This window comes from Mobula birostris, chromosome 8, assembly GCF_030028105.1.
Source record: "Mobula birostris isolate sMobBir1 chromosome 8, sMobBir1.hap1, whole genome shotgun sequence".
Lineage (NCBI taxonomy): Eukaryota > Metazoa > Chordata > Chondrichthyes > Myliobatiformes > Myliobatidae > Mobula > Mobula birostris.
The window spans coordinates 103,987,953-104,015,160 of NC_092377.1; the positions used below are offsets into that span (position 1 = coordinate 103,987,953).

Genomic DNA, 27,208 nt, shown 5'->3' on the forward strand with positions numbered 1-27,208 from the left:
CCTCCATTTGAGGAGGCCGATGTTGATCGGTACTTTCTAAATTTTGAAAAAGTCACTGCAAGTCAGGACTGGCCGAGGGATAAGTGGGCTGTTTTGCTTCAGAGCGTACTTAAAGGGAAAGCTCAGCAAGCTTACTCGGCATTGTCCGCAGAAGTTGCCCAGAGGTATGATGTGGTGAAGGAGGCGATACTCAGGATTTATGAGTTGGTCCCGGAGGCATACCGGCAGAGGTTCCGGAATGTGAGGAAGCAGTGGGGCTGCACGTATTTAGAGTTTGCCCGTGGGATGCAGATGTATTGTGAGCGTTGGTGTGCCTCGAAAGGGGTCAATGGGGATTATGACAGACTGCTACAGCGAATACTGATTGAGTAGTTTAAAGGTTGTGTCCCTGAAGGTATGAGGCCCTATCTAGATGAGAAAGAGGCAGAAATTTTAGCCGCAACTGCTAAGTTAGCGGATGAGTACGCGTTAACACACAAAGCGAAGTTTACCCCAAGTAAAAGCTACCACAAGGGTAGTCGAGAGGGCGGAGAGAGTCTGCCGGAAAAGCCAGAAAGTAAGCCGGGGACTAGTGAGAAGGATAAGGAAGACCGGCAGCAGCTTGGTAGGAAGTCTCCTGGGGTCGTATGTTATAATTGTGGGAAAGCCGGTCACTTTGCGTCCAGGTGCTTTGCCCCAAAGAAGGAGATGAGGAAAGGAAAAACGATGACTCTGACTGGCTGTACTGAGCTGGCAAACAAACCGCTAGGGGAGAAGAGGTCTGATAGAGTTCAGGAAGGGCGCGAGAAGTTTATTTCGGCCGGATTGGTGTCGGTGAAGGAGGGGTCAAACCCAGTTCCAGTACAGATCTGAAGAGACACTGGAGCTTGTCAGTCACTGATCTTAAGGAGTGTTTTAGACTTTAGTTCAGAGACTGAGACTGGAGAGGTCAGTGTGATAAAAGGCATTGGGAAAGGGACCGAAGCAGTACCTTTGCACCAGATGCACCTAAAAAAGCGACTTGGTCTCTGGACTGGTCACGATAGGGGTGAGGCCCGAACTACCAATGAAAGACGTGGAGGTCTTACTCGGTAATGACCTCGCCGGCGGAGAGGTGTACCCAGCAGTAAGACTAACAAGCAAACCTGCCAGGATTGAAGCCCCGCCCACAGACACAGGTTTATCCCATTTGTGCAGTGACTCGGCGCATGTCCAGAAAGGCTGCCGAAATGAATGTAGATTTAGCTGAGACGTTTTTACCAGCCTTGTATCAAGAGGGGTTAGAAAGTGAGAAGAAGGAGCATAGTGGAGCGGAAGGAAGTGAGGGAGTTGAGGTCGACTTATCATTAGCAAAGAAGGAATTTATACAGGCACAGGAACGAGACGAGGAGCTAATGGTTTTGACGGAGACAGCTCTCTCCGAAGCAGAATTAAAAAGGGAGCCAGTGGGCTATTATGTGAAGGAGGGAGTACTAATAAGGAAATGGAGACCAAGTACTGTGCCCGCAGATGAGGTATGGGGGGTGGTGCACCAGGTGGTAGTGCGGAAAATTTATAGGTGTGTGATTTTTAACCTGGCCCACAAGATACCCCTGGGTGGACATTTTGGAGTGAGGAAAACAGTCGATAGAATCATGAAAGAGTTTTACTGGCCGCACATGAGGAAGGATGCTATTGACTATTGTAGATGTGAGCTAACACAGTTAGAGTCTATTGATATGTTAACAGCTTGCCATGATAAGCGAGCAGACCTAGTCGGTGTTATCACGAAAACTAATGAGGCTAGGGTGCCACCTGATAAGGGGAAAACCCATTTTGAAAAGATAAGTATGGTGCTGACCAGATGGGAGAACTCTATTGTTTTGGCCAACTTTGCTGATAAAGTCTCTCCCTTCACCCCCGAACAGAGCGAGCTGCTGAGAAAGCTAATTAACTGGCATGCAGACGTATGTCAGGATGTCCCAAGGCAATGCAAAGAGCCGGGTCATGGCGGTGTTGTCACATCCCGTCAGCCTAGTAAGCAACATCCCTATAGGATGATTAATTCAGTGACAAAAGGGCTAAAGAACGCAGAAGCGTATATTGACGATTTAGTGGTCTGGAGTGATGTGGGAGGAGCACATTATGGCAGTAGAGGAGCTGTTTAAGCGGCTGTCAGAAGCCAACCTGACAGTGAACCTCGCAAAAAGTGAATTCGGCCACGCGAAGGTCACTTATATGGGATTTATAGTAGGACAGGGGCAGCTGGCACTGATGCAGGCTAAAGAGCGGGCTATCTCTGAAGTCCCCACCCCGACAGACAAGAGAGCCCTGAAAAAGTTCTTAGTGATGGTGGGGTACTATCGGAAGTTTTGCAAAAACTTTGCGGATATTACCCTCCCTCTTACTAAGCTCTTGCCAAAGAATGCGAAGTTTGTGTGGGACGACCTTTGTTATATTTGTCCGGCATGGAAACCACTGATAATTTACACTGACCACAACCCATTTTGGCCACTATGAAGGATAAAAACAAAAGGTTGCTAAGTTGGAGCCTGGTCTTACAGGAATTTGATATTAAAATAAAACATATGAAAGGAATGGACAATGTGATTGCTGACTGTCTGTCAAGGTGCTGAAAACTTAAAGTTCTCTGTATTAGCCGAATAGCTGATGACCCTGTATATTAGTGTGTATCTAATAACGTATTCATGCCCATAATTTTTACCCCAGTAAAAATCCTTTGAAGGGTAGGGGTGTGATGCCAAACCAAGTTATCAGATGATTGATGCTAATGAGAGAGATAAGGGAGACAATGGAGAAACGTTCAAAATGTTAATGAGAGAGGAGAGAGAGATAACGGAAAAGAAACAGAATTCAGAATATTGACAAACCGGTTGCTTTGAATCTGAACTGTTTGAAGTTTGATGGACAGATGATACCCCAGCAGGGGGATAAAAAGAACAGGTTTGTTAAGGCACGGACACCACGAGATAACGAGACCCTGGAAGAGCGGTGTACCCCCACAAGTTGGTGGGAGTTTGGAGGTCTGGTTCGTGGGAACCGACCATAGACTCAGAGGGTGTAAAGGTACGATTGGTGGGAACCTTGCCTGGGTGCCGGGTTCACCGTGGAAGAACGATCATATCCGGAATGGAGGGGTCACAGTCAGTGACCACAGTGGGATAGAAGACATAAAAGGGTCCGCCCGAAACCAACTGCGAAGAACCTCAAAGGTCTGCCTGAATCAAATTTGTATCCCCCCTCCTCTCTCTCTCTCTCTCTCTCTCCAACGGCACAACAGCGATTACTGCGAGCTGTACTAAGCTGAACTGAACTCTGCGTCACTTAAGACTGATCATTTTACCCCTAGACTGCGATAGAGCTTGGATTGATTCCTATTACCCTAGTCCTGTGTACATGTGTGTATTATCATTGCTAACCCATTGCATTTATATCCTTATGATTAGAGTACTGTGTTACTTATTTCTTTAATAAAACTTCATTAGTTCCTAGTAATCCAGACTCCAAGGAGTGGTCCATTTCTGCTGGTTTGGCAACCCAGTTACAGGGTATGTAACAAAGGATTTGATTTTTTTTTTAACAAAGAGAGACCCCATCCTCTCTGCCTATCTGCCTAGCCCTTTGATACAATGTGTATCCTTGGATATTAAGCTTACAAATATGATCTTCCTTCAGCCATGACTCAGTGATACCCACAACATTATACATGCCAGTCTTCAATTACATTCAGAGATCATCTACCTTATTGAGTATGTTGCATTCATTGAAATGTAACATATTCAGTCCTGTATTCATTACTATTTTTAATTTAGACAGTTTGGGTGTTATATGAAACAACGTACTAGTTGCTTGAAAAATTTCACTTCTAATTTACATCTCTCAGTACCGTCATAATTTCCCTGCTTTACATTTTCTCAATGAATTCATTGAATTAATCACAATTTGTCACCACAGGAAATTCACTTGTCTGACATAATCAGTTTGAAAGTAAAATATATATCCATGTTTTAATCTGCCGAAATCTGTCCTCATGGACATTGGTAAATGGTATAAGAAACCTGGAATGATTTGCCTCAACATTTCATTCCGAGAAATTATCTGTAGGACACAAGGATAAACACTGAGCAGAGTAAATGCTAGAAAGTTATTTCAGTGTGGATAAAACATTATACGTGATCAGTGGCATCATCCAACTTCCTGGAAAGTGAGCAGAACAGTTAATGTTTTGTAACTCCATGAGTTAACCAGTGTGAACCTGTTTATGATCATGTTATTGATATCCCTGTGCAAAATTATCTCAGCACTGTCAATCCTCTCAATTCAATATTCAGGTTTATCTGATTTTCTCACAGCTGAGATCTTTTTCCCTCTACCTTACGGGATCTACTCGAAAGTAGATATTGCCTTCAGTGGCAGCCTGCCCAGAGTATCATCATTTCTTGGGACAAAAGACTCTCCGAGAAGGAGTGATTGGCAGAGTTTCACATTGTGAAGTTTACTGTTTCTGAATTATTCATAGAGTGAATACCTGGTCCTGTGGACACGTCTCACTGTGGAGTCTGTCAGAGCCTATTTCTTCACCCCAAAGTAATCATGGTTGGCCACAGGTGGACTTGTGTCCATGTTCTTGCAGCTTCCCAACCACACCGCCGTGCTTAATCTTTAGCTGTCTGTGTCAGACTCGGTGAACATGTTTGGAAATACCTAGTGACTGTTCTCTTCTTTTTTCAGTTTTTTTTCTATTTTTTAGTGAAATTACTGGTCATAGTGATTCTGTTCCAAGGAAAGAATGGCCTCTCCACCTGCAGCACTTGCTACCCGGCAGCCATGGCAGCAGCAGATCTATTACCATTGCCACCGAAATAATTTCTTTCTCAGATCAATAATCATTATTTTCCAATGAATTTCCTGTACATCACGTCTGTGTTCAAGATTATGGGGATTCTGAGTTTTAAGGGCATAGACTGTTTTGTCTGGTTTACCGTCACTTTCACCTTTGATGGGTTCATCACAATTTGTTGCCAGAAGTTGAAAATAAAATATTGCATCAAAAACTGCGGCTGCGGTTCTAAGAATAACGCTCATCCTGATCTTCTGATAAACATTCCCCTAAGCTTCTCAGTTCAACCTTCAGAGATGATATAAGGCATACCACGGTTCTGTGTAATGATGAACAGTGAGGCATGCAGGCGATACAGGAATAAGTCTCTCAATACAGTCTATTTTGTTTTACTTCTTCCACACAGTCTGCCGCAAAGCATTTCTCTCACTAGCAGTTGAACAAGGGAAGTTAATACAAATAAAATCTTATTATTACTGATGCTGAAAGGTGCGAGGGCTCTGTGGCTTAACTGGTTAAAGCGACATCTAGTGTTCAACTCCCAGTCGAGCCTTCATTTAAGGGGTGAATTGCGATGCAATGAAGGCGGTTTCAGCAAATATCATCATTCCCCACACCTATAATCACAAAGCAGAATGTCACAAGTAAGAGGAATGGAATAATAATAATGAGGGGGAAAAGCAGAAATCTTTTATGTTGTTATATTTGTAGGGTAATGTAATTGGTGCAAAGGTACATATTTTCCAACCACCATCATTGAGTTGGGATTTAAAAAGAGGCTGGTCTGATGTGTTGATATATTTATGTGGTTCAGTTACCATGCTTGTTGTTCAGTCTATGGAGTACAACAGAGGATTTGTTGCAGCTTAAACACAAAATGGCTCACGCTATATTTACAAAAACTTACATTGGTGACCCAATGCTCTAGGACAATTCCGGAGTTATTGAACATGTCGGCCAATGCAGTCACTTTGAAACTTCCAGAGATTTGGGATTTGCTTAGTTTGTACAAGCCAAGGCCTAATTTGCGCTGCGAGAGATCTCTGCTGCTGACACCAATTATTACTACGTGGTAGTGTCGCTGAGCAACTCCGTGGGTGTGAAAATGTTGAGTCTATGAGAACACCTGCCTGAACACAATAAATACCAATTACTGGAAAGTCACCTTTTATGGACTTTTGGACTATCGAAATCTGAGTGTGCCAAACAGTTGCTGTCCTTGCCTGGCCTAGGGCATGCTAGGCTGTCAGAGCTAATGGATCACATGCTGTCTCTCCTGGAAAATCTCCATCCTTGTTTTATTTTTAAACTATTCTTCATGCAGCAAATGCCTAATCAAGTTTACACTTGTTAATGAACCTATGAAGGAATATAGGTAACTTGCTAGAATAGCTGAGAGCCTACACTCAGTCAGGCAGAGGTGCATCATTCCTCCCCCTTTCCCTGCCTTAATAAGCCCAGTTAGCAAGGCCTCCAACATAAGTATGCCAGCAGCTGTGAAACAGGCAACGCTGACCATGACAATGTGTGTTTATCCTGCTCACTTTGGAACAAATGTTAGGCAGTTCCAACGACCTTGCAGCTTTGACAGTGCCAGCACGTCAGGACATCAGAGATCTATGATCACTGTGGGTTCCAGCTGCCGGGGTGTCTACTGTTCATTATGGACACCCTTTCAGGGCAATGCTTCTGGTGTTACATGGGTGCTCAAATGAGTGTACTTCCAGCATTTTGATGAGAAGGCAAAGAGCGATGAAACCTTGCAGGAGGCCACCAATGGCAGCAGGATCCAGAGTTATGGGACAAACCGAGTGACGCTTACTTCAGTGGGCGATGTTACAAATGGGACTTCATTCTGGCTAAAGTGGCTAGACCTCTGCTTGGTGCCGATTTCTGGTGTGCCCAAGGACTGTCAGTTGATCTTAAGAACTGTAGGCTTGTGGATGTCAAGGACTTTTGGTTGTTACCCTTTGGGGGAACTTACCCAGTAAGTTCCCCACAACAGCTCTGTCAAGCCCATGCACCACCGCATGTGAGTTCATTCAACTGCTGGGCAAATTCCCAAACCCCGCCAAGCCCACATTCACCACTACAATCACAGAACATGGGCTCAAACACCACATTTCCACAACTGGCCCACCTGTCCATACCAATGCACGGTCTGGACCATGCATAGACTAGCATCCGAAAAGGCGGAGTTTGCCAACATGGAAAGACTTGGCATTATATGCTGGTCAAATCACCCCTGGGCTCCACCCTTCCATATGGTTCCTAAGTCCGGTGGCAGTTTTCTGCCCATGTGGCAATTACCAGCAAATTAATGAGGTCACCAACCCTGGTTGTTACTGGGTCCCACATTTCCAAGATGTTTCAGGATGCTTAGCCGCGAAGTTATTTTTTTCCAAAAAGTTGACCTAGTTAGGTGCTACTATCAGGACATTCCCAAAATGGCTGTGATAAACCCATTTGGCCTCTTTGAGTTTCTGCACATGCCATTTGGGCTGAAAAATGCTGCACAGACTTCCCAATAGCTGATGGGCTCTGTATTAAAAAACTTTTGTTTACCTGAATGATATACTTGTCGCCAGTGCATCTAACTCCATACTGGTGACTATGCCAATGTGGCGGCCAACCAAGTTACTGACCCAGAAGTCCAGGCTTCCCAAACATCAGTCATGGGCCTGTAGTTGGCTCACATTAAGCTCTGAGAATTTGGAGTTTCTCTCCTGTGCGGTGTTTCAACTAGTTTCCCTCACCCCCTAGTGTTCACAAACTGGAGGCAGAGAGTTTTGGACTCCAAATGTGACCTGTCATATCCGGGCCAGAAGGCTTCAGAGAAACTGGTTGCACTAAAGTTTGTGTGGCATGTCCTTTGAAAGCACATGGGTGATTGGACTGCAGCTTGTATGGAGTGCCAGCTGGCAAAAATTAATCATCATATTCAGGCACCATTGGCATCTTTTGAGGTCCCTGTGAGATGGTTTGTTCTTGTCAGTGTGGACCTTGTTGGTCCTCTTCCTCCCTCCCATGGCTTCATGCACCTCCTTGCCACGGTGGATCGTACCACCAGGTGGCCAGAGGTTGTCCCTCTAGCATCCATGATGGCCACAGATGCAGCTTGGTTGTTCAACAACATCTTGATTGCTTGGTTTGGCACCCCATCTGATATTTCCTCTGACTGTGGTCCCCAACTCACATCAGACCTCTGGGCTGCGATGGGCCAGAAACTTGGCGTTAGGCTAAATCACACTGCGGGTTATTTCTCCTACAGTCCAATGCCAATGTGAGTGGTTTCACTGCTCCTTAAAGGCAACTCTGAGGGCTTCCCTTAAAGATGAACGTTGGGGTTCAGAACAGCTCCAAAAGAGGACTTACAGTTGTCCACGACTGAGTTGGTATATGGGCAGCCATGACGAATGCCAGGTGATTTTATTCCTGATGCCACAGCCGCCTGGTCGACCTCAACAGCATTCCACCCTCCTCAGTAAATTCAATTCCTTTGTACATATTCCTACTTCCCATCATTTTGTACAACACTGTTGGTTTCCTGTTAACCTACATTCCATCTTATTTGTTTTTGGCTGACATGACACACACCAGCATCCCCTTAGGCCCCTTATAGTGGTCGTTCTGCGTTTTGGAAAGGAGAGAAAAGACTTTTATCATAGATGGAGTGAACCTGAATATATTTTGTTATACCGCCTAAAACTGTCCGACCAAGATTTGGAGGATGCCGCTACCGTACCCCGGCCATGAGCACGTCAACACATCTCTGGATGAGCCAAATACACCTGCTGTTTTTCCACCCATAGAACAAAGGACCCAAGCAGGGCAGCTGTTCTGATCTCTGGACAGGCTCACGCTTAAGGTTTTAGTGAATTCTGGGGGGGGGGGGGGGGGGGGGGGGAGGGTGGTCTGTGTAGGGTAAGGTAATTAGTGGAAATATTGAGTTGGGGGTTCACTTTAAGAGGCTGGTCTGACATGTTGATTAATTACGTGAAGATCAGTTACCGTGCTTTGTGTTCAGTGTCTGGAGTGCAGTAAATGATTTGTTAATAGTTTTTCTTAAACATAAAATGCCTCATGCCATTTTATTTTCAAAAACCTAGTATCACGTCAAAGCACATAGGTTCAAATGGTTTGTTTCTTGAAAATGCATCAGATAGATCTTTATCTGACAGATTGAAGATACTGATACACAGAAAACATAGAAAACATACAGCACAATACAGGCTTTTCGGCCCACAAAGCTGTGCCGAACATGTCCCTACCTTTGAACTACCTAGGCTTACCCATAGCCCTCTATTTTTCTAAGCTCCATGTAGCCATCCAGGAGTCTCTTAAAAAACCATATTGTTTCCGCCGCCACATGTTTTGTTAATATACAAACAAAAGCTTTTTCAATGTATCTGACAATAATAAACTATTTATCAAACTCTCCCAGTATGATTCAGGCCAGTAGCCTTGACCTAACCCTGTCTTGCAGGCGCCCCTCACCGCTCCCCCCCCCCCCCCCCACAAACACACAAACATACACTTCAGGCTATGTATCTTGTCAGATTATACATGGACCCTTCAGATTGTGTATCCTGTCGGATTATACATGGACTCTTCAGACTCTGTGTCCTGTTAGATTATACATGGACTCTTCAGACTGCGTATCCTGTGGGATTACACACTGACCCTTCAGACTGTGTATTCTATCAGATTATACATGGAATCTTCAGACTCTGTGTCTTGTCAGATTATACACAGACTCTTCAGACTGTGTATCCTGTCAGATTACAGATTTTATGGTTCATTCAGGGCTTCTAATTGTTGGAAGTCTCTGAATGATTTTGTGGGAACACATTCATCGACAACTATTTTAATAAAGTCTGGAACAACTCTGGTATATTCATTCGGATTCACAGATGAGTACTTGAACATGACCCAGTCCACCCATTCAGAACAATTCTGTAGATGCCCTTCTGCTTCCAGCGACCACCTCTTCATTGTCCTGATCTCTGTAGCTTTGGTGAGGAAGGCAAATGCCATGTTAGCATTCATTTCAAGAGGTCCAGAATACAAGAGCAAGGATGTGATGCTGAGGTTTATAAGGAACTGGCGAGGCCTCACCTTGAGTATTGTGAGCAGTTTGGGCTCCTCATCTTAGAAAAGATGTGCTGGCATTGGAGAGGATTCAGAGGAGGTTCACAAGGATGATTCCAGGAATGAAAGGGTTATCATACAAGGAACACGTGATGGTTGTGCGTCTGTACTCGCCAGAATTTAGAAGAATGAGGGGGGATCTCATTAAAACCTTTCGAAGGTTGAAAGTCCTAGACAGAGTAGATGTGGAAAGGATGCTTCCCATGGTGGGAGAGTCTAGAACAAGAGGGCACAGCCTCAGGATAGAGGGGCATCTATTTAAAATGGAGATATGGAGAAATTTCTTTAGCAGAATTTGTGGAATTTGTTACCGGAGGCCAGGTCATTGGGTGCATCTGAGGCAGAACTTGATAGGTTCTTGATTGGATGCAGCATCAAAGGTTACGGGAAGAAGACCAGGGTGTGGGGCGAAGGAGGGGAGAAACGATCAGTCAAGATTGAATAGTTGAGCAGAGTTGATGGGCCAAGTTCTGCTCCTTTGTCTTATGGCTTATATTTTGAAAACGTGAAATGAAACTTCTGCTGTCACAGGGTGACCATGCAAACTGCACACAGCACAAGAGTTCAGGATTAAGCGCAGGTGGTTGGAGGTGTGAGACAGCAGCTCCATCTGCTGAGTTGCTGTGCTGCCTTTTCAGTAGATAGTCCACAGGAAAGCAGAAGAGGCTGGGTGTCAGCAAAAACACCAGGATATTATCAGAGGAGAAACATGAAGTCTGGAAGAAAATCACTAAGATTTTCCTTTCTCCTTTCCTGTGGACCATCCCCTGCTGACGAGCCTGTTTCTGTACTGTCACCACTCTGTGACTCTGATACTCCACCACGGCCTGTCTAGGCCCTCAGCTCTGAGCTTGTCTCACTGATCCCACTGTCATTTCAAGTTCACACCCCCAGTAGCTCACCAATTTTCTGCATAGAAGGAACGTTATTGATGCATCTGGATATAACCCACTCGCTGATGGGGCATGGGGAGATTTTGCTGCCACACAGTGGGGGCGGGGTTCATTATTTGATCTTAGTCCAACAGAAATCCATCCCCTTGGGTTCTGAATGCTTCAGGTGAGTCCGGCCTGAAGTGCTGTGTCTCAGGTTCCCACTGCACTTTCACAGTCAGAGGTTTCTGCAGCAGAGTAACAGGGTCTTCGGCCCTTCATGTCTATACTGACCACTGAGGATCTGTCTCCACCGATATTAGCACTTCATTTATCAATTTCTGTCCTCGGTGATTCAAGATGCTCATCCAGATGGTCTTTAAATACCTACCTGCACCTTCCCTCGGGCAGAGTGTTCCTGACTGTAACCTCCCTCCGGGTGAATGAAGAAATTCTTCCTCAGATCCCATGACTCCTCTCTGTAAACCTGTGCTGCCCTGTTGTTAGATACCTTTGCCTAGAGCCATGGAGTTATACAACATGGAAACAGACCCTTTGCCTACAAAGAAGGTTCACCAGATTGATTCCTGGGATGGCAGGCCTTTCATATGATGAAAGACTGGATCGACTAGGCTTATACTCGCTGAAATTTAGAAGATTGAGGGGCGATCTTATTGAAACGTATAAAATCCTAAAGGGATTGGACAGGCTAGATGCAGGAAGATTGTTCCCGATGTTGAGGAAGTCCAGAACGAGGGGTCACAGTTTGAGGATAAAGGGGAAGCCTTTTAGGACTGAGATTAGGAAAAACTTCTTCACACAGAGAGTGGTGAATCTGTGGAATTCTCTGCCACAGGAAACAGTTGAGGCCAGTACATTGGCTATATTTAAGAGGGAGTTAGATATGGCCCTTGTGGCTACGGGGAACAGGAGGTATGGAGGGAAGGCTGGTGCAGGGTTCTGAGTTGGATGATCAGCCATGATCATAATAAATGGTGGTGCAGGCTCGAAGGGCCGAATGGCCTACTCCTGCACCTATTTTCTATGTTTCTATGTTTCCGGAGGTCTACCTGAACTAGTCCTAATTAACTGCACTTTGCCCTTATCCCTCTGAATCTTTCCTATGCATAGACCTGTCCAGATGACTTTTAAATTTAAACCCGCCTCTGCCACTTCCTCTGGCAACTTATTCCACAGAGCCACCACCTTCTTTGTGAAAAAAATTGATCCTCTCTCCTTAAGCCTATGCATTCTAGTTGTCTGCTCCTCCGCCCTGGCAAGGTGACTGTTACCATTCAGCTCTCTGGTGCTCCCTATGATTTGATATACTGTACCTCCATAAGGTCACCCCTTAGTCTCCTGTGCTCCAAGGGAAAAACCCCTATCTCAGGGGTGGCAAACGTCTGGCATGCATGCTCCAGGTGGTTTGTATAATAGTTTCTTGGAACGCTGTACCCAGTAGCTCTCCTCGGTTCTTTAAATCCCACTATAATTTATATACATGGTGACTTTCAAATGAATCAGCAAATGTTTTTTTTTCACAACCTGAGAGCAGTGAGATGTTTTCACAGCTAGATAGTTGTGAAAACCTCGCAGACCTGGTTGCACATCAATATTCAGACAGTAGATGGTTACAATAACAAAACTATTTAGAAGGTATTTTAGAAAAAATACTTCCACCACTTCCAAAACAATCCTACCACTAAACATATCTTTACCTCATCCCTGCCCCATTCCACAGGGATTTCTCCCTCTGCAGTTCCTTTGTCCATTCATACCACTCCGCTAAAGTTTGCTGATGACACCACTGTCGGAGGCTAAATCAAAGATGGTGATGAATCAGCATATAGGAAGGAGATTGAAAATCCGGCTGAGTGGCGTCATAACAACAACCTCTCACTCAATGTCAGCAAGACCAAAGAATTGACTATAGAATTCAGAAGGAAACCAGATGTCTCTGAGCCAGTCCTCTTTGGAAGATATGCGGTGAAGAGGGTTAGTATCTTTAAAATGTTAACTTGTAGGTTGAGTCAATATTAAGGTAGGAAAATGCAATCTCTAGGAACTTTGAATCTCTAACAACTTTGATGTGTGTTGCTTGAATTTCCAGCATCTGCAGAATTCCTCATGTTTGTGAGGCAAATGCAATGCTAGCATTTATTTTGAGAGGATTTGAATATAAAAACAAGGATGTAATGCTGAGGATATACAAGACATTGGTCAGAGAGACGAAGTATTGTGAGCAGTTTTGGGGCCCTTGTCCAAAATATAAGAACAATGGGTGGAGATACTCCCCTACCAAAAGCAAAGTGCTCCTTCCCTCTATTAGCCTGCAGGTCACCCTTGAGCAAGGTGTAGTACCTGCTGAATTATCCCCCACCCTCACCAATCAGGGTCACATAAAACCACATGGAGCACATAGACCACGGTCCTATGGCAGCTGCTGCATATCACAAGTCCTGGTTATGTGACCACTGACACCAGGCAGACAATCTCTGAAGAGTATTGATAATGGCTGGGGTCACCTGTCTTGTAAAGACACTGCCCAGATGAAGACAATGGCAAACCACTTCTGTAGAAGAATTTGCCATGAACAATCATGGTGATGAAAAGACCACAATCACCTGCATCATACGACATGGAACATAATCATGTAAGAAAGGATGTGCTGGCATTGGAGGGGTTCATGAGAATGATCTGGGGAGTGAAAGGTTAATGTATCAGGAGTGTTTGATAGCTCTGGGCACATACTCACTGGAATTTAGAAGACTGGGGGGTCTCATTGAAACCTCTCAGCATTATAGTGGAGTAATGGAATTACAGAGGCATGAGAGAGGAGCTGGCCAAAGTTGATTAGAAAGGGACACTAGCAGGGATGAAGGCAGAACAGCCATGGCTGGAGTTTCTGGGAACAATTCAGAAGGCACAACTGTCGGTGACAAGCGAGTCAAAGACAGCAAAGAACTAAGGAAGAGCATATAAAATAGTAAAAATTAGAGCTAAGTTAGAGGATTTGAAAGCTTTTAAAAACCAACAGAAGGTAACTGAATAAGCCATAAGGAAAGAAGAGATGAAATATAAAGTTAGTCTAGCCATTCAAATAAAAGAGGATACAAAATTTTTTTCAGATTTGTAAAGAGTAAAAGAGAGGAGAAAGTGGATATCAGACCTCTGGACAATGACCCTAGAGTGGTAGTAATGGGGGTATAGAAACGGCAATTGAACTTAGTAAGTATTTTGCATCATCCTTACTAAGGAAAATACTAGCAGTATGTCGGAAATTTGAGAGTGACGTCAGGGATCAGAATAAAGTGTAGATGCTATTACTATGGAGAAGATGTTTGGAAGGCTGAAAGAGGCACTGAAGAGATTGTGGAGGCATTGGTAGTGATATTTCAAGAATCACTACATTCTGGAATGGACCCAAAGGTTCTGAAGGTTGTAAATGTCACTCCACCCTTTCAGAAGGGAAAGGGTGGAATAGAAGAACAGAAGAAAGGAATAGGCCAAAGTCAGCATGGTTTCCTTAAGGAGAAGCTTCGCCTGACAAATCTGTTGGAATTCTTTAAGAAATAACAGACAGGATAGACAAAGGAGAATCAATGGATGTTGTTCATTTAGATTTTTGGGAGGCTTTTGAGAAGGTGCTGTACATGAGGCAGCTTAACAAGACCCCATGGTTTTACAGGAAAGATTTTAACATGGAGAGAAGATCAGCTGATTGGCAGGAGGCAAAGAGTGGGAATAAAGGGGGTCTTATCTAGTTGACTATCAGCAACTAGTGCTGTCTGCAAGTTTTGGTGTTGAGATTTTCATGTTACGATATGGATGATGGAATTGATAGCTATGTGAGCAAGGCTGTGGATGACTTAAAGATAGGTGGAGAGGCAGGTGGTGTTCAGGAAGCAGGGACTCTGCAGAAGGCCTTAGACAGATTAGGAGAATGGGCAAAGTAGAGCCTGATGCACCACCCATAACCTGATGGATTTTAAATAATAAAAGAAACAGTCATGTTCAGTGAAACAGTGTTCATAGTGATCGGTGACTCAATATGAGTATTTCTAATATCGAAGAACTAAATTTCAGTAACCCTGTGGGTCATGTTATATGAGCTCCCTGGCCTTGACACACAGTGGAAACATTCCAAAACCCCAACACCCCAAAGGACCCTGCGTGATTCATGAAGCTCACCCCACACTTTTCTAAAGCTCAAAGAACTTCGGGGATTCTGTTGGTCCTGCTCCATATTTTATTTTTTTAAAATTATTTGCACGATCTGTTCTTTTTGCATGTTGGTTGTTTGTCTGCCTTTGTTGTGTATGGTTCTTCATAGATTCTATTGTTTACTTTGTGGGTGCCGATAAGATGAACTTTAAGATTATATCTGGTGTACAGATTTTGATATTTACCTTCACCATTAAACTTAATTCATACCGTCTGTACGATAACTGGATCAGGATCACGTGACGGCTTCTACTCACTCACATTGAATTATTTACTTTCTGTTCTATGAAATTATTTTCCTCCTGGAGGACTTTTCAAATGTCACGATCTCGGCGGTCTGGCGCTTTTCCCCTTGACACCTGTTCATTGGTGAATGAGGCTGGTCTCTGTCAGGATTTCTCATTTACCAATCAGAATAGGCGATTTGCTGCCAATCAAGCGCCACTCGGCATTGGGTCAGGAAGTACAGACGTCGGCGGGATATTAATTTTCGGTAAAATGAAACTATCCGGGAACGGGAGGGAGTCCGCTCTGTGCACAGATAAATGTAGATTATTTTAGGGGAGGAAATGCGATTTAGACCAAGAGTCGAAGTCGCTTGTCTACCACAGACACTTTGAACGGAAATGCCCCGGACTCACCCAGTCGGTGCTCAGCCCTTTCACAGACAATCTGAGTGGCTCTGAAAAGAGCCTTTGGGTTTTTAAATTGTCGTTTTATGTCTTTACTTGGCCTTGGGGTTGGTGGACCCGCCGGTTTTCTTGGGCAACAACACGGCCTGGATATTGGGCAGCACCCCGCCCTGAGCGATGGTCACCCCTCCCAGCAGCTTGTTGAGCTCCTCGTCGTTGCGGACGGCCAGCTGCAGGTGTCTGGGGATGATGCGGGTCTTCTTGTTGTCCCGGGCCGCGTTACCGGCCAACTCGAGGATTTCAGCCGTCAGATACTCGAGCACAGCAGCCAGATAGACCGGGGCTCCGGCACCCACCCGCTCAGCATAGTTACCCTTTCTTAGGAGCCTGTGAACACGGCCCACCGGGAACTGCAGTCCGGCCCGGGACGAGCGAGACTTGGGCTTGCTCTTGGCCTTTCCGGTTTTCCCTCGTCCACTCATTTCAGCAAACTCCTTCGCAGAGAATGAGGAAATGGTTCCGCATTCACCAATTTTATAGCTTCTAGAGGATTGCGGAAGGACACTTACGATTGGTGGTGCAATGCTTTCTTCGATTGGTGATGTGGAATAACCCAATCAGAGAGCTGTCTGCTTCTCCAATGATCAGACCGCAGCAAAAGAAGCGCGAAAAATAACTGTCACTCCTCAAAAAGACATGAAAGTTGAACAAACTTCAAAGTATATTTATTATCAAAGTATGTATACTACATACAGCCTTAGGGGTGGCCACTTCCAAATTTCCAAAAAGGAGGACATTGCATACGTGGTCATAGGTTACCAAATATATACAGTGCATTTAAAAAACATTTATTTCTTATAAAAAATTTAAACCATACTGCAAAAACAAATGCAAACAGATAACTTTAGTTATTTTATTAAATAAAAATTCTAACATGATACTTTTTTTGCCTATATAAATCCAGCAAAACTTAGCTATTTCATGATTAATCAGTGATTTTCTGCCAGATCCCTTTTTCCTATTCAATGATTCATCATTCTGCATATTACATACAGTATAAATAAAGAACTGAAAGAAATGAATATTCATTTTTACTCCTGCTGAAGCAGATATGCTAACCAAATTAACTTACTTCACAAACTAAAGGAAGTAGCCTACTTAGGCCTACCCTGGACTGCCAGGTATGGATGTCTATTTTTTGTATTTTTGCCCTTTACTTGCTATCTCCAGGAGTTCTCTGTTGGCCAGGAGTTTTTTGTACATGCCTGGGCACTCTTCTGAGAAGTTATATTTGGAGCTCTGCTTTGATTGAGTCCACTTGCAAACGTTTTCTCTCGTTTCTCCAAGCTGAGGTCATCATTGAAAAAACTCATTCTGTGTGAGCATTGCTGCATGGAAAAGAGAAGATATAAACACTCACCTTCTTCAGGTTTGTAAAGGAGACCTCAGATTTACTGAACAGCTTGAGATAACGTTCTTCACTGTGGCTATCTACCATCTCAGGAGTATTGATAATTGCCTCCACAATCCCATACTCTTCATATAATTCATCCATATTAATATCTTGAAGGTTACAGGCCTTCACTGCATCACAGAATTCTCCAAAAGGTATTGCATGTGTTAGGCTCAATTTTGACACTTTGTTATGAAAGCTGTTTTCAGAGAAGTCATACCTGTCACTTAAGTACTTTATGACTCCTTCATAGAAAACAATGAAGTCTACTTCACATTTCTTAGACACATCAAGGATAAGCTGGCTAAGCTTGGTGTTCACTGAAAAGCCAAAAAAAAAACAGTCCTTTACTCTTCTCTCAAGTTTGCATTTCAGTTCAGCCATTAGCTTAAGTACTGAAATTATGCTGAATGACTTGGCTTCTAGTGTTTCAATAGTGTCTGAGAACAATTTAAGAGCATGACTGAGGAAGAAACAGATCTCTGACAATTCACAGGCATTTCCTTCATCTTCAAAGCACTTCCACAGTACCTTGAGGCAATCCTCCTCACCTAGACTCTGAAAATAACTTCGTAGGACTTCCCAGCTCTTAAATATTCTGTTAATAGATGGCAAAGGAGAAAGCAATCTAGTTACAACATGCTGTAACAGATTACAATTATCAACATCCACGAATCCACAGAATTCCTTTAACTGTGCTGTTCTTTTAGCTGAGATGCTGAAATGGTTATACACTTTGAGCACAATATTTTCAACATCAATTTCCAGTTTTCCTGTAGCAAATCTTGTTGCATTGTATAAAATATGGACCAGACAATTTGCAGCAATAATGTTCTTTTGAGCCATTTTCAGTTTTTGATAAACACTGTTGTGTTTTCCATGGTTTACACTTGCATTGTGAGCAGTGTATGCAGACACTTTATTCAGATCCAGACCTGACGTCTCTGGTTTAACCAGTGGCTGATTTGTTATGTCCCCCTGATGATTCATTGGTACTGTATCGCTGTAAAACTCAAGTAACACATGTTGCACTCCCTTCTCAGGGTGAAAGTATCTCAGAAGTATTGGGAAACACTTTGTTGCACCTTTGTTTGAAGTATCATTTGCTACTGAAAAAGGCAAGCCATGTTCTTTGATATACTCCACATGGTTTTGTACAGAATACAGTGCTAGAATATTTTCACAATGCTTTTGCTTTAGTTTTACCACATGTTACACCTTTCACTATCAATGAGTCACTGTACAGGTATATTTCTTTGTCAACTTTTACTCCACAATCAACACTTCTGTATGACTGATGATGCTTCACAGCATGATAAACTTCACACAGTTCTGCAGCCAAGACTGTGTCATCCTGAGTTGATCGAGCTGGGGAGAAAAATGATAACAGTGATGATGTACCAGCAGTACGAGCGTTAACTTTATGTTTATCTGTGGTAGCATGTCGTTCAACTGCACTTCTTCCCTTACTGTCAATCTCCACATCACAACGGCATAGTGTACAAAAAACATGAAGGACATCTTTTCTGCTTTTAGCAATAAATCCAAATTCTTTGGCCCATTCATGGTTAAATATAGTCCTTTTTTTCAGCCTTTCTTTAGGGGCTTGAAACAAGAACAAAAAAGTCAACCACTCTCCACTGCAGCCTTGGGCGGACTGACCCCTCAGACGTGTTGACGTCACGTGACGCGTACGCTGCGGCTCATCAGCAGTGTTGACAACAGCAACTACATCTAATAAAAATATGTTAACGCTTGTTACAGCTTTCAGTTCCCACTGTTTTAGTATATCTGAGGTAATTTATATAAGTCTTTTAGTCAGACCCAAAAAAGGAGGACAAGTGAACGTCCGGCTCGAGGTGGCGCCGGACGGAGGACAGAGTGTTCAAAAGCCGGACTGCCTGGCCTAAAGCTGGACGTCTAGCCTCCCTACACAGTCTTAAGATTCATCTCCTCAGAAGCAGTCACAAAACAAAAGAAACCCAACAGACTCATTAAAAATACTCTAAACACACAATGTGTATAAATGAACAAATAGTGCAAACAATTGAAAGTAAGCAAAAAATACTCAGAACAAAAGTTCAAGAAAGTGTGTTCACATTCATGAAGCCAGTCATAGCTGGTCCAGGAGCCTGTTAGTGTCAGGCCACAGCCTCAGATCTGCACAGAGATGTGTAAACCTCACCGAGCACCTCCCTCACCCTGGTCCTGACAGACTGACCTTTTCAATCTGGCCTCGTGCTTAAATCAACCAAATTCGGCCCATTCCTCATTCTCGGACCTGGGCCCTGCTGCTTCAGTACAACTCTTCGGCCCTGCACCACCAAAGGAAATATAAAATTGCACAACAGACCAACAGAAAGCAATTAGAAATTTCTGTGTGAACATGGTCAGTCATGTAATCCTGGTTACTGTCCACAGAGAAAGTGAATTAATTCTACCATAAGTGCCATTGGGATTGTGTCCTTCTTTGTGAAACTTGGTGCTTGGGAGGCTAAAAAGTCTGAATGTGGAGAAGTCACCTGAACCAGATGGACTACAGCCACAGCTCTGAAAGAAGAGCCTGAAAAGATTGTGGAGGCATTTGTATAAATATTTCAAAAACTACTAGATTCTGGAATGGTTCCGTAGGACTGGAAAACTGCAAATGTCACTCCACACTTTCAGAAAGGATGGAGACAGAAGAAAGGAAACTATAGGCCAGTTAGTCTGGTTGGGAAGATGTTGGAATCAATTATTAAGGGAGAGGTCTCAGGATACGTGGAGGCACATGATAAAATAGGCTGCAGTGAGTGTGGTTTCCTCAAGGGAAAATCTTGTCTGACAAATCTGTTGGAACTTTTTAAGAGTTAACAGGCAGGATAGACAAAGGAGAATCTATGGATGTTGTTTACTCAGATTTTTGGATGGCCTTTGACAAGGTGCTGCACATGAGGCTGCTTAACAACATAAAAGCCCATGGTACTACGGGAAAGATTCAAGCATGGATAGAGGATTACCTGACTGGCAGGAGGCAAAGAATGAGAATAAAGGGGGTCTTTTCTGGTTGGCTACCCATGACTAGTGGTGTCTGCAGGGGTTGCTGTTGAGAACACTGCTTTTCACGTTATATGTTAACGATTTGGATGATGGAATTGATGGCTCTGTGGAGAAGGATGTTGATGATACAGAGGTAGGTGGAGGGGCAGATGGTGTTGAGGAAGCAGGGAGGCTGCGGACGGCCTTACATGGATTGGAAGATTGGGAAAAGAAGTGCCTGATGGAATACAGTATAGGGAAGTGTATGGTCATACACATTACTAGAAGGAATAAAGGCATAACTATTTTCTAAATGGAAGGAAATTCAGAAATCAGAGGTACAAAGGCTCTTGGTAGTTCTCACTTAAAGTCCCTAAATGTTAACCTGCAGAATGAGTCATTGGTAAGGAAGGCAAATGGGATGTTAGCATTCATTTTGAGAGAACTAGAATATAAAAGCAAAGATGCAATGCTAAGACGTAATAAGGCATTGGTCAGAGCATACTTTAAATAATAGAGCAGTTCTGGTCTTATTATTTAAGAGAGTATACGCTGGCACAGTCTCAGAATAGAGGGGTGTCCATTTAGAACAGAGGTAAAGAATTTGAGAAAGAATGACAAAGAATTTCTGCAGCTCGAGGGTGGTGACTAAGTCCACACCACAATGCCTTTCTCTTCAGTGAATACAGCAGAGAACTATCCATTTCAGTCCACACCCTCTGGTTTCACTACAGGAAAGTTAAAACAGTGTCTGAGAATTCAAAGTTCTGCTTGTGTGTCAGGCAGCCCTTCCATCATTCCATATTGCGTAATATATGAAATTTATTACATTTTCTCTCATATAATAGTTGTATTTTTCCTTACAATCCCCTTATAGCTTATCTTTAAGCATTGTTAATTAGCCAGAGGCAGCTAAATTCAGGGTCTTGAAATTATGAATAGTTAAATGTTATTGCATTTTTGTGAAACATGCTATTAAGATTTTTGATGTGAATGCTGTAGGTATGTTGTTTAATAGTTCTGAAGGAGCAGTGTGCTCTGCTGATAATGTACTCCAAGTGGGGTCTGACCAGGTTCCTAGATAGCTGCAATATTACCTCTTGACCTTTCAACTCAATCCCACAATTGTGAAGGCTGCTACACCGTATGCCTTCTAAACCACAGAGTCAACCTGCATAGCAGCTTTGAGTGTCCTATGGACTCAGACCCCAAGATCCCTCTGATCCTCCACACTGCCAAGAGTCTTACCATTAATGCTATCTTCTGCCATCATATTTGACCTACCAAAATGAACCACCTCACACTTATCTGGGTTGAACTCCATCTGCCACTTCTCAGCCCAGTTTTGCATCCTATCAATGTCCCACTGTAACCCCTGACAGCCCTCCACACAATCCACAAGACCCCCAACCTTTGTGTATTCAGCCAAATTTACTTACCCATTCTTCCATTTACTCATCCAGGTCATTTATAAAAATCTTGAAGAGCAGGGGTCCCAGAACAGATCCCTGAGGCACACCACTGGTCACCAGACACCATGCAGAATATGACCCATCTACAACCACTCTTTGCCTTCTGTGGGCAAGCCAGTCCTGGATCCACAAAGAAATGTCCCCTAGGACCCCATGCCTCCGTACTTTCTCAATAAGCCTTGCATGGGGTACCTTATCAAATGCCCTGCTGAAATCCATATACACAACATCTACCGCTCTTCCTTCATTAATGTGTTTAATCACATCCTGAAAAAATTCAATCAGGCTCGTAAGGCACGACCTACCTTTGACAAAGCCATGCTGACTATTTCTAATCATATTATGCCTCTCCAAATGTTCATAAATCCTGCCTCTCAGGATCTTCTCCCTCCACTTACCAATCACTGAAGTAAGATTCACTGGTCTATAATTTCCTGGGCTATCCCTATTCCCTTTCTTGAATAAAGAAACATCCACAACCCTCCAACACTCCGGAACCTCTCCCGTCCTCACTGATGATGCAAAGATCATTGCCAGAGGCTCAGCAATCTCCTCCCTCACTTCCCATAGTAGCCTGGGGTACATCCCATCCGGTCCCAGTGATTTATCCAACTTGATGCTTTCCAAAAGCTTCAGCACATCCTCTTCCTTAATGTCTGTATGCTCAAGCTTTTCAGTCCGCTGTAAGTCATCCCTACAATTGCCAAGATCCTCTTCCATAGTGAATACTGAAACAAAGAAGTCATTAAGTACCTCTGCAATTTCCTCTGGTTCCATACACACTTTTACACTGTTACACTTGATTGGTCCTATTCTCTCACATCTTATCCTCTTGCTCTTCACATACTTGTAGAATGCCTTTGGGTTTTCCTTAAGCATGTCTGCCAAGGCCTTCTCATGGCCTCTTCTGGCGCTCCTAATTTCATTCTTAAGCTCCTTCCTGCTAGCCTTTTAATCTTCTAGATTCCTCTCATTACCTTGTTTTTTGAACCTTTCATAAGCTCTTTTCTCTTGACTAGATTTACAACAGCCTTTGTACATCACAGATCTTGTACCCTACCATCCTTTCCAAGTCTCATTGCAACGTACCTCTTCAGAACTCCATGCAAATATCCTCTGAACATTTGCCATATCTCTTCCATACATTTCCCTGAGAACATCTGTTTCCAATTTATGCTTCCAAGTTCCTGCCTGATAGCCTTATATTTCCCCTTACTCCAATTAAAAGTTTCCCTAACTTGTCTGTTCCTATCCCTCTCCAATGCTATGGTAAAGTGATAGAATTGTGATCGCTATCTCCAAAATGCTCTCCTACTGAGAGACCGGACACCTGACCAGGTTCATTTTCTAAAACCTGATCAAGTACAGCCTCTCCTCTTGTAGGCTTATCTACATATTGTGTCAAGAAACCTTTCTGAACGCACCTAACAAACTCCACCCTGTCTAAACCCCTCACTCTAGGGAGACGCAAATCAATATTTGGGAAATTAAAATCTCTCATCACAACAACCCTGTTATTATTACTCCTTTCCAGAATCTGTCTCCATATCTGCTCCTCGATGTACCTGTTACTATAGGGTGGTCTATAAAAAATCCAGTAGAGTTATTGACCCCCTCCTATTCCTAACTTCCACCCACAGAGACTCCATAGACAACACCTCCATGACTTCCTCCTTTTCTGCAGCCATGACACTATCTCTGATCAACAGTGCATGCCCCCAGCTCTTCTGCCTCCCCCCGTCTGTTCTGAAACATCTAAAGCCTGGCACTTGAAGTAACCATTTCTGCCCCTGAGCCATCCAAGTCTCTGTAATGGCCTTCGAAACAGTGTTTGGGAACTGGAGCTGCAGGTCTATGACCTCTGGCTTGTTCAGGAAATTGAAGCAGTGATAGATATGAGCTACAGGAGACAGGAAAATGGGTGACTCTCAGGAGAGGGAAGGGGGAATGTCAGATAGTAGAGAGTACACCTGTGGTCATCCGACTCAAGAATTAGTACTCCATTTTGAGTACTTTTGTTGGGGACGGCCTACCTGGGGGAAAGAACAGTAGCCGTGCTTCTGGCACCAAGTGTGGCCCTGTGGCTCAGAAGGGTAGGGAACTGAAGAGGATGGCAGCAGTAATAGGGGACTCTATAGTCGGGGACACATAGGCTGTTCTGTGGACACTAAGTGGAAATGCAGAGGATAGTTTTCCTCCCAGGAGCCAGTGTTCAAGTTGTTTCTGGATGTGTCCACAGTATGCTGAAAAAGGAGGGTGAGCAGCCAGAAGTCGTGGTACATTCCGATAGAAAAAGGGAGAAACTCCTCAATAGAAGGATATAGGGAGTTAGAAAAGAAACTGAGAAGCAGGACATCAAGGGTAGAAATCTCAGGATTGCTGCCTGTGCCATGCGACACTGAGTATAGGAATAGAATAAGATGGCAGATAAATGCATAGCTGTTGAATTAGAACAAGGTGAATGAACTCATGGCACCGATTAGAGACTGGTTGGTATAACATTCTGGGCATCACTGAGTCATGGTTGAAAGAAAGCATGAACCTCAAAGGATATACTGATGGAATTACATCTTTAGAAAGAGGTGACAGAGTCAGAGAATGCTGAATTTTGTGGGTGGAGTTAAGAAGTTGAAAGGGTAAAGAAACCATGATGGGAATTATATAGTAACTAATAGCGGGGTTAAGATTGCAAAGTGAGCTGGAAAAGGCATGTAATAAGATTATCGACACAATTGTAATGGGGGAGTTCAGTATGCAAGGGGATTGGGAAATTCAGGTTGATGTTGGGTCCCAAGAGAGGGAATTTGTTGAATGCCAGTGAGATGGCTTTTTAGAGCAGCTTGTGCCTGAGCCTCCTTGGGGAAGAGCTATCTCAGACTGGGTGTTATTTAATAGCCTAGATCTAGGAGGGTAGACTAGCCAATAATATAAAGCAGGATACCAGAATTTTTTTTCAGTTATATAGAGAGTAAAAGGAAAGTTAGAGTTGATATTAGACCAATGGAAAATGATGCTGGTGAGGTAGTAATGGGGGACAAAGAAATGGCAGATGAATGTAATAAACGCAAACAGCAGGAATTCTGCAGATGCTGGAAATTCAAGTAACACACATCAAAGTTGCTGGTGAACGCAGCAGGCCAGGCAGCATCTCTAGGAAGAGGTCCTCCCCATCCCTCCCCACTGATCTCCCTCCTGGCACTTATCCGTGTAAGCGGAACAAGTGCTACACGTGCCCTTACACTTCCTCCCTTACCACCATTCAGGGCCCCAAACAGTCCTTCCAGGTGAGGCGACACTTCACCTGTGAGTTAGCTGGGGTGATACACTGTGTCTGGTGCTCCTGATGTGGCCTTTTATATATTGGCGAGACCCGACGCAGACTGGGAGACCGCTTTGCTGAACATCTACGCTCTGTCCGCCAGGGAAAGCAGGATCTCCCAGTGGCCACACATTTTAATTCCACATCCCATTCCCATTCTGACATGTCTATCCACGGCCTCCTCTACTGTAAAGATGAAGCCACACTCAGGTTGGAGGAACAACACCTTATATTCCGTCTGGGTAGCCCCCAACCTGATGGCATGAACATTGACTTCTCTAACTTCCGCTAATGCCCCACCTCCCCCTCGCACCTCATCTGTTACTTATTTTTATACACACATTCTTTATCTCACTCTCCTTTTTGTCCCTCTGACTATACCCCTTGCCCATCCTCTGGGTTCCTCCCCCCCTTGTCTTTCTTCCCGGACCTCCTGTCCCATGATCCTCTCGTATCCGTTTTGCCTATCACCTGTCCAGCTCTTGGCTCCATCCCTCCCCCTCCTGTCTTCTCCTATCATCTTGGATCTCCCCCTCCCCCTCCCACTTTCAAATCCCTTACTCACTCTTCCTTCAGTTAGTCCTGATGAAGGGTCTCGGCCTGAAACGTCGACTGTACCTCTTCCTACAGATAATGCCTGGCCTGCTGCGTTCACCAGCAACGTAGATGAATATAATTGGTACTTTACATCTGTCTTGACTGTGGAAGACGCTAGCAGTGTGCCATAGTTCTGTAAGTGTCAGGGAGCAGGAGTGAGTGCCAGTGCTATTACAAAGGAAAAAGTGCAAGGCAATCTCAAAGGTGGAAGGCTGGATAAGTCACCTGGCGCTTTTCCCCTTGACTCCTGTTCTTTGGTGAATGAGGCCGTTCTCTGATCGGGATTTCACATTTACTAATCAGAATAGGCGATTTACTGCGCCACTCTGCATTAAGTCAAGTCGAGACGACGGCGGAAAAAAATCTTAATTTTCGATAAAATGAAACTATCCGGGAATGGGAGAGAGTCCGCTCGTTGCAGCGATAAATGTAGATTATTTTAGGGGAGGAAAAGCGATTTAGACCAAGAGTCGAAGACGCTTGTCTCCGACAGACACTTTGAAAGCAAATCCCCCAGCCGGTGCTCAGCCCTTCCACAGACAATCTGAGTGGCTCTGAAAAGAGCCTTTGGGTTTTTTAATTGTCGCTTTTATCTCTTTACTTGGCCTTGGGGTTGGTGGACCCGCCGGTTTTCTTGGGCAACAACACGGCCTGGATATTGGGCAGCACCCCGCCCTGAGCGATGGTCACCCCTCCCAGCAGCTTGTTGAGCTCCTCGTCGTTGCGGACGGCCAGCTGCAGGTGTCTGGGGATGATGCGGGTCTTCTTGTTGTCCCGGGCTGCGTTACCAGCCAACTCGAGGATTTCAGCCGTCAGATACTCGAGCACAGCAGCCAGATAGACCGGGGCTCCGGCACCCACCCGCTCAGCATAGTTACCCCTTCTCAGGAGCCTGTGAACACGGCCCACCGGGAACTGCAGTCCGGCCCGGGACGAGCGAGACTTCGGCTTGCTCTTGGCCTTTCCGGTTTTCCCTCGTCCACTCATTCCAGCAAACTCCTTCGCAGAGAATGAGGAAATGTTTCCGCATTCACCAATTTTATAGCTTCTGGAGGATTGCGGAAGGACACTTACGATTGGTTGTGCAATGCTTTCTTCGATTGGTGATGTGGGAATAACCCAATCAGAGAGCTGTCTGCTTCTCCAATGATCAGACGGCAGCAAAAGAAGCGCGAAAAATAACTGTCACTCCCCAGAAGGAAATGAAATTTGAAAAACTTCAAAATATATTTACTATCAAAGTATGTATACTACATACACTCATCACCTCAGAGGCAGTCACGAAACAAAAGAAACCCAATAGAACTCACTAAAAATACTCAAACCACCCAATGAGTCATAAGGGTGGTGCTGTTGGCAGACCCAAATGCAAGACACAGACACTGTAGTACCAGGAACAGGTCTCGATGTGTCAAAAGAAAGCAAGAGAAGTGGGAACGAAAGGGCACTGGACATTGACACAGGCCCTGGATGAGACTAGGATGCAGGGCCAGGGCTGGGATATGGACAAGAAACACGGAACCCAGACAAGGAACTAGGAACAAGGGACTCCGGAACTAAAGCCTGGACAAGGACCCAGAACCTGGTTCTTGGTTGGGACTAGGAACCTGGGTCTTGACTGAAAACCGGAATCCGGGTTTAGGCTAGGACA

General features: G+C 44.2%; 2 protein-coding genes across 2 annotated transcripts; both read right to left on the reverse strand.

The window, feature by feature from the left end:
• Positions 1-15,117: 15,117 nt before the first annotated feature.
• On the reverse strand, positions 15,118-16,189 carry LOC140201563 (histone H2A). The gene has a single exon (XM_072265850.1). The coding sequence runs from the start codon at positions 16,178-16,180 to the stop codon at positions 15,791-15,793; it is 390 nt and encodes a 129-aa protein (XP_072121951.1). The 5' UTR covers positions 16,181-16,189; the 3' UTR covers positions 15,118-15,790.
• A 406-nt stretch (positions 16,190-16,595) lies between these two features.
• On the reverse strand, positions 16,596-26,551 carry LOC140201558 (histone H2A-like). The gene is made up of 2 exons (XM_072265844.1): positions 25,649-26,551; positions 16,596-18,519 (listed from the first exon to the last, which is right to left on the reverse strand). Exon 1 carries the CDS (start codon positions 26,542-26,544, stop codon positions 26,155-26,157), a length of 390 nt encoding a protein of 129 aa, XP_072121945.1. The 5' UTR covers positions 26,545-26,551; the 3' UTR covers positions 16,596-18,519; positions 25,649-26,154.
• Positions 26,552-27,208: the final 657 nt, after the last annotated feature.

Excerpts from the sequence above, each read along its gene's own strand:
- LOC140201563 (XM_072265850.1), bottom strand. The coding sequence starts at position 16,180 with ATGAGTGGACGAGGGAAAACCGGAAAGGCCAAGAGCAAGCCCAAGTCT.
- LOC140201558 (XM_072265844.1), bottom strand. The coding sequence starts at position 26,544 with ATGAGTGGACGAGGGAAAACCGGAAAGGCCAAGAGCAAGCCGAAGTCT.